Below are 16,649 nucleotides of genomic sequence, written 5' to 3'. Positions count from 1 at the left end.
TTGTTGGGATGAACCCAACAACTATGTACATGCATAAATCTCTAATTTAAAAAAAAAAGAATTTCAAATACTATATGCAAATATTGTACCTTACAGGAAGTGAGGCTTAATTAGCTTTCCCTTCTCTGAGTTTGGACTGAGTGTGGAAAAGGAGCAACTTTAGAGTAAGAAACTTGGCAAATATGATCTTAGGTCCCAGTTAACATCAGTAGTAATATCATGTCAATAGCATGCGCCCAGGGTAGAATAAGATAGAATGGCCCTTCAGCCCTATGGTTTTATCTGTTAAAACCCATAATCCCAATCTTACCATGATAGCAGATGTGTTGATCCTATGTTGAGGGACACTCTACAAAGTACTTCTACAGTACTCCTTAAAACTCTAAAGTTCAAGAAACACGAAGAACATCTCAGAAGTTGTCACAAGATCAGAGGAAGTAAAAGATACAAAGACTAAATCAGTGCTGTGTCCTGGATGGGATCCTCAAACTGAAACAAGACATTAGGGAGAAGGAAGGAAGGAAAAAAGGAAGGAAGGAAGGAAGGAAGGAAGGAAGGAAGGAAGGAAGGAAGGAAGGAAGGAAGGAAACTAAACCAAACAGTGAAATGTAAGCATGGTTTGGAGTTTGTTGATACTAATGTACCAATGTTGATTTCTTAGTTGTGGCAAATACTGCAGAGCAGTGTGTAAACAACAGAGCTAGGTGAAGGGTACAAACAATGCCATGTTACTTTTGCAACTCTTTGTTTTAACTACATTAAAAAAATAAATAGGTCACTAGAAGCACAACTACATATACATATATAACATTTTCTTATTCAGAGTCAATGTAGATTATCTATCTACTCCAGAAAACAAAATTATAGCAAGCCATCAAAACAGACATCGATGCCTGGGAGCCCTAGGCTGTCATAAAGAACTCATCAGACAGTGCTATTTTCAACTGGCCATTGATCTAAAAAATTGGTCATTTTTTCAATCTTAATCCCACAGTACAACTCCCCATTACCTTTTCAGAACATAATTCTCATCAAACTAAAGCCCTCTATAGTTTTGAGAACAAACATAATATATTCCTTAAGACATGCAAAGATAGTCAAAACCTGGTCATTCCACAAACTCCATTGTCATCCCATCTTGAATTAAAAGTAGATTTTCAATTTTCTGAATGTACCATACCATGATGCCTTGGCAGTTCATTGCATATGAGTTACCACTACCTGGAAATTTTTCTTCGTTTTACCTCTGATTGGTATATTCTTCATGATTTATTTCACTATTTGCTCTTCAGAGAGATGCCTTCTAGCTTTAAGCAGATCTCTTTCTTATTGTTTTGTCTTTGTTTTGTCTGTTAAAGCCCTTGCATACTTAATGCCTTTCATTATTGTTTTTCATGATAGCCTATAAATATAAAAGATTCTAAATCTGCTATTTTCACTGAACACTTAGTGTGCATAAAGTGCTTACTATACAATCAGTGCTCAATAAGTGTATGCTACATGATTGAATGGAATAAAAATTTTGTAATTGTCAAAATAAATATGACAACAGAATTATTTTGTTAAATTAACTAAGGTAAGGCCAATGTGAAACTGATAAAGGCACAAGGTATGAAAATATTTGTCAGTCATTTAAAATTTTTTATTTAATATGCTTTCCAAAAATTAGAATTTAAGATATGACTTATTTACCTTTTTCAATAAAATATATTTTAAAGTATTTTTTTCATATATACAGTATAAGAATTGAGTGGGAAATATTCAACTATGTACCTTCAAAGACCTGAGTTATGTTTCTCAAAAGTATAGTAAACTAATGATGAATGCACTTAATTTAAATGACTAGTGTGAATATGTTTTAGATTTGTCTTGTCTCTCCATCTGTAAAACTGCTTTGTTCTCTAGGTTAGTATTGAAATTAATTTTATAAGAATGAATACAATGTTTATAACATATTAGTAACCTTAAGAGAGGTAAATCTTACTCACTTTAAGAGAAAGGAAACATAACATCAAATTAAGAACACTTTTATTAAAAGCTTTATTATTGTAAGTTGGAAAATATGTATATAAATATATAATGGTCTTTTTTTAGTATTGGGGATTAAACCCAGGGTCATTCACTGGGCTAAGTTCCAGCCCCTCCTCCTTTCTGTTCTTTTGGGGTATGCTACAACATCAGGATATACCTTGACTTAATCTTGAAAGCATGGACCCCAGCCTGCTCTTCAGTCCCCGGCACTCACCCTGCTGGCCTCCTCCTTCCCCCCTCTATTCCACCAATTCTTCTTCAACCCAATTATAGTTTACGTTTTTGTTTCTATAGCAGAAATATACCATGCCACATCTTTACATGTGTATATGAAAGCTGGGTCAGATTCATTCCACTATTCTTCCCTTCCCCCATCCATTACTTCTTCTTCCTCCTCAATGCTCTTCACCTACTCTAATGATCCTTCCTCTATTTGGATGAAGTCCCCACCCCCATTTTTCTCCCCTCTCTCATCTTTAAAATCCGCCCCCAAATTATTTTTTTTTTTTTAATTTTGTAGTTGTTGATGAACAGAGTACCTTTTTTTTGTTTACTTTTATATGGTGCTAAGGATCAAACTCAGTGCCTCACACATGCTAGGCAAGTGTTATGCCACTGAGCTACAGCCACAGCCCCCCCCCCCCCCATTTTGAATTAGCTTCTACATATCCGAGAAAATATTCCACCTTTGAATTTGGGGTACTGGCTTATTTCACTTAGCATGACAGTCTCCAGTTCTATCCCTTTGTCATCAAAAGGCATAGTCATTCTTAATGGCTGAGTAATACTCCATTTTCTTAACCATTCATCTGTTCAAGGACACCTGGGTTTGCTCCATGGCTTAGCTATTGTGAATTGTGTTGCTATAGACACTGATGTGACTGTGTCATTATAGTATGCTGACTTTAAATATTTTGTATATCTATTCAAAAGTGGGATAGTTTGGTAATATGGTGGTTCCATTCCTACTATTTTGAGGAACCTCCATACAGCTTTCTGGGTGGTTGCACTAATTTGCAGTGCCATCAACAAGGCAGGAGTGTACCTTTTTCCTCACATCCTCACCAACATTTACCATTACTTGTATTCTTGGTAATTGCCATTCTGACTGGAGTTTGATGAAATCTCAGTGTAGTTTTTATTTGCATTTCTCTAATTGCTAGAGATGTTGAATACTTGTTGATCATTTGCATTTCTTCTTTTTAGAAGTGTCTGTTTAGGTTTTTTGCTCATTTATTGTGGTTTTTTGGTGTTTTTTAGTTTTTATTTTATGTTCTGGATATTAATACTCTGAGGAGCAGATGGCAAACATTTTCTCCCATTCTCTTTTCATGCTTTTAGTTTCCTTTGCTATGCAGAAATTTTTAATTTGATACCATTCCACATTTTTATTTTTATTTTTTTTTTATGTTATTTCTCATGCTTTAGAAATCTTGTCAAGGAACTGGGTTCCTGTGCCAGCATGTCAGAGTGTAGGGCCTACATTTTCTTCTAGTAGGTGCAGTTTCTGGTCAGATTCCTAGGTCTTCAATCTACTTTGAGTTGAGTTTTATGCAGGGTGAGAGGGGCTAAATTTCATTCTACTACATGTGGGTTTCCAGTTTTCCCAGGACCATTTGTTAAAAAGGCCATCTTTTTTCCAAAACATGTTTTTGGCCCCTCTGTCAGAATCAGATAACTATATTTATGTGGGTTTGTTTCTTTGTCTTCTATTCTATTCAATGGGTCTCCAGTTTTGGTGCTTTTGAGAAAGGATCTCACTAAGTTGCTGAGATTGGCCTTGAATTAGCAATTATCTTACCTCAGCCTCTTAAGTCTCTGGGAGGACAGTTATGTGCCACTGTGCCTGGTTCTGTGGACTTATTTTTGAGGGTACTAATTTTTTTTTTGGTACTAGTAATGAAACCCAGGAGTGTTTACCACTGAATTATATCAGTCTTTTTATTATTTTTATTATTATTAATTATTATTATTATTATTAATTTTGAGACAGGGTCTAGCTAAATTGCTTAGAGCCTTTCTGGCTTTGAACTTGTGATCCTCCTGCCTCAGGCTCCCAAGCTGCTGAGATTACAGGCTTGCATCATCGCCCATGGCGAGGATACTAATTTTTAAAATACCTTCATTACATTTAGAAAATAGTAGAGAGAAATTGACTAGAAATAAAGAAATCTGGATCCCAGCTCTAGTCCTGTTGTTAACTAGCTTTGCCACTCTGAGCCAATCAATCATTTGAGTGTTGATGATTTTATGAATGAAATGGGGCCATTAATATTTGCTCTGACTTCTCATATGGTTATTTTGAATAGCACCTTAAATAATGAGTGTGGAAATTCTGCAAAATATATCAAGCATGTTTCTCATGTATGATATTGTTTTTATATTACATATAAGAATACAGAGGAACCTCTGTGAAATCTCAGATCTTCTTATTACATTGCACTCTCTGCCAAACTACATAAACAAAGTGTTTTTCAGTTGCTGCAGTTGGAGTTATTCAAAGACAAATGTGATTATATAAATATGAAAAAAACTAACAACTTTGATATAACGTACTTGAATGTACCAAGGATAAAATTTTCATAAGTCTTCTTTTTAAAATGAAAGCAGACCTTGAGCCTCCATTAAGTAAAGAAACAAATCTTCTCTCAAAGAGATACCTTGCCCCAGAACTTGAAGGCATCCCTTTACCACCCTCAACCATCATTCGAAAAGGACTAAATAAATGAGGAAGTTTGATAGTTGGAATCTTTACAAATTTCAGAGCCTCAAATCTAGCACACATCAGGAAAATGGAATTATTCTGTAGCTTATCAAGTCATCTAAAGTGTAGTACTAATACTATCATTCTCTAATTATCATTATCTTTCTTTACAGAAATCTGATAGTCATCTGCAATCTTTTCAATGTAGGGAAAGAAAATGAAACAATAGTTGTACATGAGGTAGCATTTTTTTTTCATATTCACTCTTGACCTGGGGTCAGGTATCATGGCCCACTTGAGGATATAAAGGATGAATTCTTATTCTCAAGGTGATTGCTTTCCTCGGAGGGAATCAGGTAAATATATAGCTATGGTTACAAACTGTTAAGCTACTGAGAACGGCTCTGGATCCAGGGAAGCTTCACAGAAGAAATAATGCTTAGTCAGATCTGTAAGATTGGTAAAATTTTGCCATAGGTACTGTAAATGAAACATTAAAGGTAGAGGGACAATATCTACAGAAACACAAAACTATGGCTGGACATGGTGGCATACACCTATAATCCCAGCAGTTCTGGAGACTGAGGCAGGAGGATCGCGAGTTCAAAGCCAGCCTTAGGAACAGTGAGGCATTAAGCAACTCAGTGAGACCCTGTCTTTAAATAAAATACAAAATAGGGCTGGGGATGGGGCTCAGTGGTTGAGTGCCCCTGAATTCAATCCCTGATACACAAAGACACACACACACACACACACAACCAAAACCACAAAACTATGGACAAATATGATAAACTTAATGAGGAGCAAGTACATGTGTGGTATGTGTGTTAACTCTCTGAGGGCTTCAGGAACATAGGACCAAAAACTGGTGGCTTAGAGCAGCAATGTATTGTCTTACAGTTTTGGAGGTTGGAAGTCTGAAATCAAGCTGTCAGCAGGGCCAGTTCTCTCCTAGGACTGTAAGGGAGCAGCAGTTCAGGCCTCCCACCTAGATTCTAGTGTTCTGCAGGCAGCATGTGGCATTCTTTGCCTTGTAGATGCATCACTGTGATTCCCACCTTTATGTTCCCCTGATATTCTCCCTGTATGTCTATCTCCATGTTTACATTTCCCCTTTTTGTAAGACAACAGTCATACTGGATTGGGATCCACCCAAGTTTCTTCATTTTAACTTGATTACTACTGTAAAGATGCTATTTCCATAAAAGTCCACATTCTGAGCTACTAGATGCTAAGGCATCACATATCTTTTGGGGAAGACATATGGAATCCATAGTGGTATGATTATGGCCATAACACATGAGAAGGTGGAATGTGTAAAGAGGAAGTAGGTAAGAGAAGAGGCATGGGTCAAGGAATAGAGGCCTAGGTTCCTTTAAGATAATGACTAAGTATTCCAAACACGTAAAATATAAGTAGGTATGTTCTAAGGATAGAGATCAGTACTCTCTATAATTCAAGAATCTGGTTCTTTGTCATTAAAAATCATAGATTAAAGAATGTGGGACTTATTACTTGATTATTCAATCAGTGTCTCAAGTCTGAAGGAAAATTTAAATTTTTTTCCCTGTGAAACAATGTTTTAAAAATAATTGAGAATTCCAGAGGTAGAGACACTACAAAAGTTGATTCCACTACTTAAAGTAGACAAAGAATCCTGGAGCTCAAAAAATTTGTTTTTTTCTTTCAAACTAATTATACCCTTAAACTTCAACCATTTTGCTTTTTGCAGTGTATTTGTGAAAGACTCTCTTCTCTAAAAGTCTGCCTTTTCTCCCAGTTTGTCATCTCCTCCTGGCTCTACTTCCTGCCTCAGACAAATTAATATGCTTAATTCCCATGACCCAGGCAAGCTTGTCCTACATTCTCTGTTAATCTGCCTTGAAGTCCCCAGTGCACGAAGGACTGCGCCATCCATAGTCTTCCCTCCCACTCCCAGACTGCTGAGTGCTGGGGACGTCCTCCAGCACTGGCCAGGTTGGTACCCTTCCACGTATGGCTTCCAGACACAGCAACTCCACACTGCCTTCCAAGCCAGCAACATGAGACTGCTCAACATGAGACCGTTCTATTTTCTTTTCTATGTCTTGGAAAAGCCTTTCTAGAATTTCACAGCCCCCTCAACATCTCTTCTCCACTGCTGCCTGAGGAACATATTTAAAACTTCACAGAGAAGCATGAGTTTTTCCAGTGTTCCCTCGCTCTACTTTCCTTTCACCTGTCTTCATTTAAGACTCGGGAATTCACAAGTGAACATGATTTTCTTACCTCTCATTTTAGAGAAAATGTTCACCTCTCTTCAGCAAGTCTAATTTGTAGGTTGGTGACCTGACTCTGGTTGCCTCTCTTGGATTTTGTCCAATAAGCTACTCTTTTTTTTTTTTTTCAATTTTACCTATTTATTTATTTATGATAGCAGAATGCATTACAATTCTTATTACAGATATAGAGCACATTTTTTCATATCTCTGGTTGTATACCAAGTATATTCACACCAATTCATGTCTTCATACCTGTACTTTGTATAATAATAATCATCATATTCCACCATTATTAATAACCCCATGCTCCCTCCTTTCACCTCCAATCCCTCTGCCTTATCTAGAGTTTGTCTCCTGCTCCCTATCCCACTATGACTCACCCTCCTTTTATCAAAGAAAACATTCGGCATTGGTTTTTTTGGGGATTTGCTAACTTCACTTAGCATTATCTTCTCTAATTCTATCCATTTACCTGCAAATACCATGATTTTATTCTCTTTTATTGCTGAGTAATATTCCACTGTGTATATATGCCACATTTTTAAAAATCAATTCATCTACTGAAGGACATCTAGGTTGGTTCCACAGTTTATTGTAAACTATTGTAAATTGTGCTGCTATAATCATTGATGTGGCTGTGCCCCTGTAGTATGCTGTTTTAAAGTCCTTTGGGTATAGACCAAGGAGAGGGATAGCTGGGTCAAACAATGATTTCATTCCCAATTTTCCAAGACATCTCCATACTGCTTTCCATATTGACTGCACCAATTTGCAGTCCCTCCAGCGCATTTGTCTCTTTTCCTCTCAATGGTGTCTTTCATATCAAGCTATAAATATATTCATGTCTCTCATATTTTAGAACAAAATATACAAAATTTCCTTCATCATCCATTGTTCTATTCTAGGAATATATCTAGGTTTCTTCTTTCTTGTTCTCAGGGAAAAGATAAGCAAGTGATGATCTCTCCCTCTGTTGTAATATCTCCCACATCCTATGGGTTATTCTTATACTTACTGAGGTTTGGATTTCAAGTCTACTGCTTTTCTAATCACACCTGAAAATCCAGTGTAATTTTTAAAAATTCTTTTATTATTTAGACACTTATTGGGAGTCTTCTCTCCATCGTAAGAATCTCTCATTTGTGTCTAATGACACCAAGTAATCTTTTCCATCTTCATAACTGTCCTTTTTTTAGCCTAATTTGCTCCCTCTCTTATTTCTAAGTGCTCATGGAGTTGCATATTTGGCTGTTAACTTTTCACTGTGGATACCTTCATTAGTTTGAGTACAATTGATATTTATATGGTACCACATCAGCAAGCTTAACCCAGATACTTTCTGATTCCTTGATATTTGATTCCACACTCACAGTTCCAACTTCTCACTCCATAGCTTCCTGGGGTTATATCTCAACACAGCATTCCCCAATCTGACCTTCATTAGCTATTCCTCCTATTCACCATGAATACTCTGAGGGAGAATCACTTCTAGGCCTCTCACCTAGATTCTGGTGGTTTGCAAGCCAGAAATCTGGATATTGTCTTATACCTCTTTATCACCTCTACTCCTATGATTAAATAGTTGCTGATGTGATTAAAAACACATCATTTTCTACTGGGCTTTTGAAATAGGCTCCAAACATATTTTTATATTTGTTTTTTTCGTACATGTTCAACAAGGTGAATGTTAACTGTTTCCTTATGTCCATTACTTAGAATGGTAATAAAAGCCTTCCCTCTTGATTTAGTCACTTCCTAAATTCTTTTTCTTTTTCTTTCATTCTTTTTTTTTTTTTTCTGTAGTGAGTCATGACACATTGGAAACTCCCTAATCAATAAAAGTGATGGATAATTTCTTTAGAACAATGGATATTTGCCCATGCAAATTATTGTAATGGTTTCAGGGTTCCTGGACTTCTTGGGATCTGCCCGGAAATACCAGAACCCAATCCAGTCTCTTGCTACCCTGTCTCCAACACCTTCAACAAGGCTGAAATACTTATAGTGCCCCCTACAGGCCACGTGGTTCCTGGCACCATGATATCACCTCAGGTGTGCTTGCTTCACTCCTAATGGATAAAATCTGCTTACTTTCTGTTAGACAGTGGACACTCTAGGCTTACTCTCATCTTTTCCTCACAGGTACAGATCTGCCTGGGTTATTCCAGGTTTATGACCCTATTATATATGCTTTCTGTCTAAGGTAAGAGAGTAACTCAGGGAAAACAGTATAATAGTGCTAAAGAGCCTTGGCCTCAGAATGCCATAGGTGTGCATGGTAAAAATGAATATATTTGGTAAACAGTATACTGTTCCTTGGCCCAGTTACTGTTACTGAAACTCAGTTTGAGGAAGAAAAAATTTTCTTAGTCAAGTTAGTACAACCAAGGATTTATGATGGAAATGGAGTTTTCATTGGTTTTAAAGGCTCTAGGATATTTGGGAGTACTAAGATTGGAGGTGGAAAAGAAGATAAGTAGGCTGGGGATATCCTTGGTGGTAGAATCCTTGCTTAGAACATGAGAGACACAGGATTTGATTCCCAGACCACAAAAGTGAACGAACAAACAACAATAACATAAAAACAATATGTGAGAATTCTCCTAATTGGTCTGCATTTACTAAACTGCTTTGAATCTTAAAAATTATGATCTTGGTTGTATAATTAGGGTTTTTTGGTAACATTATATTAGTCACAAAAATTATCATTCAATTAATGTGACTTATTTGCCAAACTATACTCTTACTTATTAAAAGTGTGACTGTTTTTTAATGCTTGGTGAACTCATTTTTCCACTTGTCAGTTTATCATTATATTTACTGATTGGTAAGGTTTAGGATATTGTTTCATAAAATGAGTTTTTAGGAGATCTAATCCTTTGGGAAATTCATCAAGAAATTATTCCATAGGCTAACAGGTGTGGTAAAGGCTCTCAAAATTCTTTGTAAAGAAACTTCATCTGTTTAATCCACCATTTTACCTCTTAACTGTAGAACTGCTTTTTCCATAAGTGTTGTTAATATTTCATGGAACTATTCCCCAGACTTTGAAAAATTATAATATTAACTAAATAACTGTAAGTATTAATCTGACTAGTCTGCCATTTATTATCTTTAAAAACAGAACTATTCGTTAGGCACCCAAATAAGTTGTTTTATATTTTTCTCATATACTAAAGAGTAGTTTCCAGATTATCCCTTTGTCATAGGCCATAAATGTGTTGTAAACAATGGTTATTATTAACCTATTATAATATATTATAAAAATCATAGAGACATAGATCTTTTGGAACCCCAAGGATAATTAGATTTCAAATGGTGTTCTACTACTCCATTAGTCTGAGAAAATTGAGTCCTGGAGAAGCTTAAGCAAATTTTGAATATAAAAAAGGGAGTCTACAGTGGAACCACAGCTTAAAAGTTGATCTCGTGAGTAAGGGTCCTATATTCTTTATTTGCTCACCACTTTATTCCATTTATCAGGAACCCATTTATAAATAATTAAACTGACCTTGCTTGTGATAATAGTTGATTTTTTTAGTATTGTTTTAGTTATAGACGAAAATACTGGCTTTTATTTTATTTTGTTTTGTTTTTATGTGGTTCTGGGGATCCAACCCAGTGCCTCACGTGTGCTAGGCAAGTGTTCTACTACTGAACCACAACCCCAGCCCAATAGTTCATATTTTTCATGACTTAGGTTTAGAATCAGAAGCTAGAAGATTTTATGTAAATATCTAATTTCAAGTGCATAATCATTACTAAACATCCTTTAAATGGCCTTTTACCTAATTTGAGAACAAATGCTTTAAAATAATTTAGAAGTCAAGTTGTAATGTTTAGAAGAAATGTTTTTAATATATCTAGCCTTTTAGAAATGTGGACTCTCATATCAGAAATGTAAAGTGAATGTAAGATTCTTCTTATTCTTCTTTGGTTGTTCATTTTTTCATTTAATAAAATGTTTTCTACCAACATGAAACCATTCTTGGAGATCAAAGTCATTAGGAGGACACAGTAGATCCCGCTTTTTAGTTGATTCTAAGCAGTTCTGTGGTTTAAGCAAAAGATTTTGTTTTTCCAAGGCAGAGGCATTCCATCTGTTAGGAAATATGGACTTCAGAATTTGTTTCCACTGTGCCACCACATATTACCTCCTACCTTAATGACTTCCAAATATTAGAAATTATGATACCTTTAATCAGCCACATAAAAACAAATTTAAAATTAAAAATATATTATATCCTTTCTTTATTCAAAGACGCTTTTGTTTATTGTATCTCATTTTATTATTGAAAATGCCAGATAACACAGAATTTAGGGGTTATCAAAGGTACAAAAGCACATGTTTCTACAATTTTTTTTACTTACATAAGATAAGATTTTATGTGTATAAGAAATTTCTTTATGTGCAGGAAACACATCTAGCCTTTCAAGGCTAAGCAAATAATATACACAACATATATCATTTTTACTAAATAACCTTAAATGCAAAAATAGAAGGTAAGTGGATTTAGCTACTATTTGTCTGCAACTTTATCACAATGTGAAAAATTGATGCTACAATGTAAAATATAATAAGAAAATATATAGAAAAAGGTATATTTTCTAAAGAAATGTATATTTAGAATATTGAACCATTGATAAATCCTATGTTGAGAAATCCTGTATGTAATTTTTTTTAAAATTTTTATCTTTAAGATTTTCTACTCTCCCATGGCCCTCTTCATACCACCCTCTGTATATGCTGTTCATCTTCAGTTCAATCTCCTTTACCAATTTTGGATCCATACTGAGGTAACTTTTTTTTTTTACCCCTTAAGTTTTATATCTAAATAGCCTGAAGTAATGTCCTGGAAATCCACTAGAAGCTGATTTATTGTGTAAGAAAAATCTTTGTCTGCCTTCTTTAAGGAGAAACATCTGTTCATTTTTATTCCTTTTTTTCTGAATATATATTGCAAAGTTTATAAGAAGCAATGAGGCCAGTTGGTCTCGATTAAATAAAACAATTTTTGAACTATTAAGTACCAAAACATTTTAATACTATATTCAATACAATATCTTCCTGTATTGCAGTTTATTAAACATTACTAAGAGATGTTAAAATTTATTTCAATTTGGAGATATAAATTTTTATACATTTTATATAGATATATATTTATATATATTCATATACTAAAAAATCTAGAGACATCTCTATAGATATATCAGTAGAAACTTCTTGAAAACTCCTTGGAAAAAATTAATATTTATGCAAATTAGAAAAATACTTTTTTTGGAAAATCTTATTTTAATTATATAGTTTAGGTTTTATTTAAAAGCATTCAATATATTGTTAAGGCTTTATTTGTCTTCTAAAAAATTAAACAAATAGAATTTTTTGTTTCTTCTGGGGTATTTCAAATTGTCAGACTTGAATGTTTGCAGATAGATCATTAAGCAACTGTTTGGTTTATGAACTATTGTACTGATCTTGTTGTTAAGTATCAAAAATCACAGACCCAGAAAAATTCCTACTTATACACTTGAGAACCCTTTCAAGCATTTGGTATTTATTGGAAGCCTTTTGAAGTTATGATAGGAAGCACATTGACAGGTGTTGCAATTGGTTGAAAAATATCACAAATCACAGCTGCATAAGATGCCAAATCTTGATACAACAAAGAGCATTATTTCATTAATCTGCAATATTTCATGCTACTGATTTGCATGGAATAAAGAGACTGTTACCCTGACTTTGAACATATGTTGCATTTTTTGAAGATCGCTCATGAAATACTATTGTGTTTTATGATCGTTGACACACATCAAACAGTCAATACTACAACCATCTGAAAGAGTTGTTGAGGCCAATTCTGACTCTAGAGGTCAAGGACCAAATTTGTTTAAATCAGTGGAGGGAAACTTTCTGATGATTTACATGGAGGGGTTAAAGGAGAATTACACTTTTATAGCAGTTCTGCCCCAGGTCGTGCCATGTGTTGGTCAGCTATTAGTCTGAATACAGAACAATGGTGCCTAAGTAACTTCCATTTTTTTTCCTGTCTCTTAGAAATGTCCCTGAATAGGATTTTAGTTCCATCCCCTGAAGTGGGTAACTGGGAGTGAGGAAAAGCCAGTGGTGAAAATTCTTTCTTTTAAGCTCAGAATGAACCTCCAGGTGGCTTCATTTCCAGTTCAAAAGCAGTGCCTTAGAATCTCTCCCTTGTGCTCTACTTCTTAGTTTTGAAAGTACTTTGCCATGTGTAATTACAACAGCTGGACTGGCCTGAGAGGCATGAAGACACTTTATGGAAATGATGGTTTGGATCTTCAAAATTCAAGTTATTAGCTGTGGATACATTTCTGAGATTTTTTTCACAACTGTGTGATGACACTAGTTTATTGTGTATAATATACCACCATTTGTTTACAAATAATAGAATAATTCTCCAGGGGTTAGAATCAAGATATTTTTCATAGTGGCTGCTTTGGGTAAATAGAATACAGAACTGGAAGAACTGGAGTAAGGAGAAGATTAAACTGTTTTTTAAAAATTATTTTTAACATGTGTTTGCCGGACTTTTTCATATAATGCTAAAACCCATATTAGGAAATAAAAATGGAGACTGAAAACAATAACCTTCAGTGTAGGAAAATATCCACTTTATGACTGGAAAAAGTATTAACCCCCATGAGTTACTTGCACACTGTTTAAGATCAGGCATCCTGGATATGGCTGACCATGCACAGACATGACATGTGTGGGCTATCGATGTGACAGTGTTGGCCAATGCACTCTGGGCTATCCTAAGTGACTCTCAGTTCTTTCCCTTCATGAAGATCAGTTCTCACTCTCAGGGTAAACTAGTCTTAAGGTGGTATGGATTTTCTAAAAGTGAAGAAGAAAAATGGTTTTCCTTTCAATCAACCCAGTTAAGATGAGAGGCAGGAAAAATAAAAACAATTTTAAATCATGTTTTTAAAAGATTGTTTATAGGAAGAAAAAAAAATGGGTCATTAAGCAAATTGAATAGTTCATTGAAATTTTCTGTTTACTGTTAGGGTACTTTAATGAAGACACAACAGATTCTTAGTCACATATTGTTTTTTGAAAGTTACAAAACATTTTGCTTTAAATTATAGTCTCTTGCTTAATTTTTGTGAAGACATTTTGTTTGTAGATTGTTCATTGATCTAAAGTGTGTGTAACTTCTTATGAATTTGCTGAGTTCAATAAAGGAAACTTTTTATCTAATATATATTTTTCACTTAGTAACTACAACATTTTTAGAGTTTTAGATATTTTTCATTATTTGGGTGCTAGCTGATTTGACACGGTGCAGTAATATTACTAACATTAACTGCTACCTTTGATCATAAATTTGCTATTTTTTTCATGTATATATCACATGATACTTGAGTACAAAAATGTTATAACAAACAAAATTATTTAAAACTTTAGTATTGAAGATTTGAATCAAATTATTTGATGATTTTTATAATACTAAACTGAAACCCCTAAATGTAACACTATGCAAATATTAGAAATATAATGAATAGGGCGGGGGGATGTGGCTCAAGGGGTAGTGTGCTCCCCTGGCATGCGTGTGGCCTGGGTTCAATCCTCAGCACCTCAAAGATGTTGTGTCCGCCGAAAACTAAAAAATAAATATTAAATTTCTCTCTCTCTAAAAAAAAAATAAAAAAAGAAATATAATGAATAATCTCTGTATATTGATATGAATAAAATTCCAAATTAATCAAAGTATATAGTATGTGTTATGTATATTATGTGCTAATATTTATGCTAAAAGGCATAAAATTATATATTTTGCATATTCATATATACATAAAATGCCTTTAAAAGTAGCCATTTCTCTTCCTGTAGGAGGGGAAAATGGGATCACTAAGAGATAAAATCAGAGTAAGACATTAATATGAATTTTACCCATTATACTTTGGGTAAAATGTGATCTCTGTATTTGTTATTTCTTTAATAATGATACTGAGCAGCTGTGAATTTGTTGAACAGAAATACTGAATTTAGAAAAATTTTAATTTCTAATTTTTTTCTTTTTCTTTTTTTTTTTTTAAAAAACATTCTTTCTAAGAAATTTTAACTGTGTCAAACTCTGAAAGATATTCTCCTAGAATATTTTTTGAAACTTTAAAGTTTTGAATTTTACCTTTAGGTCTATGATATACTTGGAATTCACCTATAGGTCTGTGACATACTTGTAATTATCTTTATATAGAGAATACAGTAGGGAACAAGATTAGTTATTTCTATGTATATATCCACTCGCCCCAGACACATTTATTTGGAGATAGTTTTGTTCATTGGATGGCTTTGGTGTGTTTACTGAAAAGAAAGTAACCATGTATTGTAGGATATTTTTTTTTCATTTTACTCTCTTTCATTGATTTGTTTTCCTTTATATCAATCCCTTATTTTATTTATTACTATAATTTATAGCAGAGTTATCATATTGTTTATAATTGTTATATTATTTATAATATAATATAATTATTATATTATTTATTTAAATAATTTATACAGTTTGTAAAATAATTTGCTTAAAATCCACTAGAATTTTCTTCTTGCAACATCTTATACTCTTTCAAACTGAAATAGAAGGACATACACAATTTAAACAGATCAGTTTCAAGCAATGAAATAGAAGATGCCATCAAAAGCCTACCAACCAAGAAAAGCCCAGGACCTAATGGATTCTTAGCTGAGTTCTACAAGACCTTCAAGGAATACTTAATACCAGTACTCCTCAAATTATTTCATGAAGTAGGAGGAAACACTTCCAAACTTATTCTATGAAGCTAGTATTATCCTGATACCTAAGCCAGAAAAAGACACATCAAGGAAACAAAACTTCAGACCAATATCTCTGATGAACAAAGATGTAAAAATTCTCAATAAAAATCTGGCAAATCACATACAAAAACATCTTAAAAAGATAGTGCACCATGATTAAGTGGTGTTTATCCCAGGGATGCAAGATTGGTTCAACACACAGAAATCAATACATATAATTCATCACATCAGTAGACTTAAAGATAAAAATCATATGATCATTCAAATAGATGCATAAAAAGCATTTGAAAAAATACAACACCCATTCATGTTTACAATATCGGAAAAACTAGAGATAGTAGGAACATACCTCAACATTGTAAAAGCTATCTATGCTAAGCCCAAGGCCAACATCATTCTAAATGGAGAAAAAATAGAATCATTCCTTCTAAGAACTGGAACAAGACAGGGATGCCTCTTTCACTACTCCTATCATTGAAATTCTAGACAGAGCAATTAGACAGGTGAAAGAAATTAAAGGGATGGGAATAGGAAAAGGAGAACTCAAACTATCATATTTGCTGATGACATGATTCTTTACTTAGAGGGTCCAGAAAATTCCACCAGAAAACTTCTAGAGTTAATAAATGAATTCAGCAAAGTAAAAAGATATAAAATCAATACCCTTAAATAAAATGCATTTCTATACATCAGTGATAAACCCTCTGAAAGAGAAATTAAGAAAACTACTCCATTCATAATAGCCTTAATAAAATAAAATAAAATACTTGGGAATGAATCTAACAAAAGAGGTGAAAGACCTCTACAATGAAAACTACAGGACGGTAAAGAAAGAAAT

The 16,649-nt window shown here is 34.0% G+C and overlaps 1 protein-coding gene across 1 annotated transcript in view; it reads left to right on the top strand.

The window, feature by feature from the left end:
- Positions 1-16,649, top strand: part of Agmo (alkylglycerol monooxygenase) — a 333,523-nt gene that overhangs the window by 130,424 nt on the left and 186,450 nt on the right. Inside the window, exon 5 of the mRNA XM_076863071.2 lies at positions 11,698-11,793. Coding sequence (XP_076719186.2) covers positions 11,698-11,793 — 96 coding nt within the window. The remainder of the gene's footprint in view (positions 1-11,697; positions 11,794-16,649) is intronic.

This window comes from Callospermophilus lateralis, chromosome 1 (assembly GCF_048772815.1).
Source record: "Callospermophilus lateralis isolate mCalLat2 chromosome 1, mCalLat2.hap1, whole genome shotgun sequence".
Lineage (NCBI taxonomy): Eukaryota > Metazoa > Chordata > Mammalia > Rodentia > Sciuridae > Callospermophilus > Callospermophilus lateralis.
The sequence above is the reverse complement of the archived record's forward strand: the minus strand, read 5'-3'. Positions and strand labels throughout refer to the sequence as shown.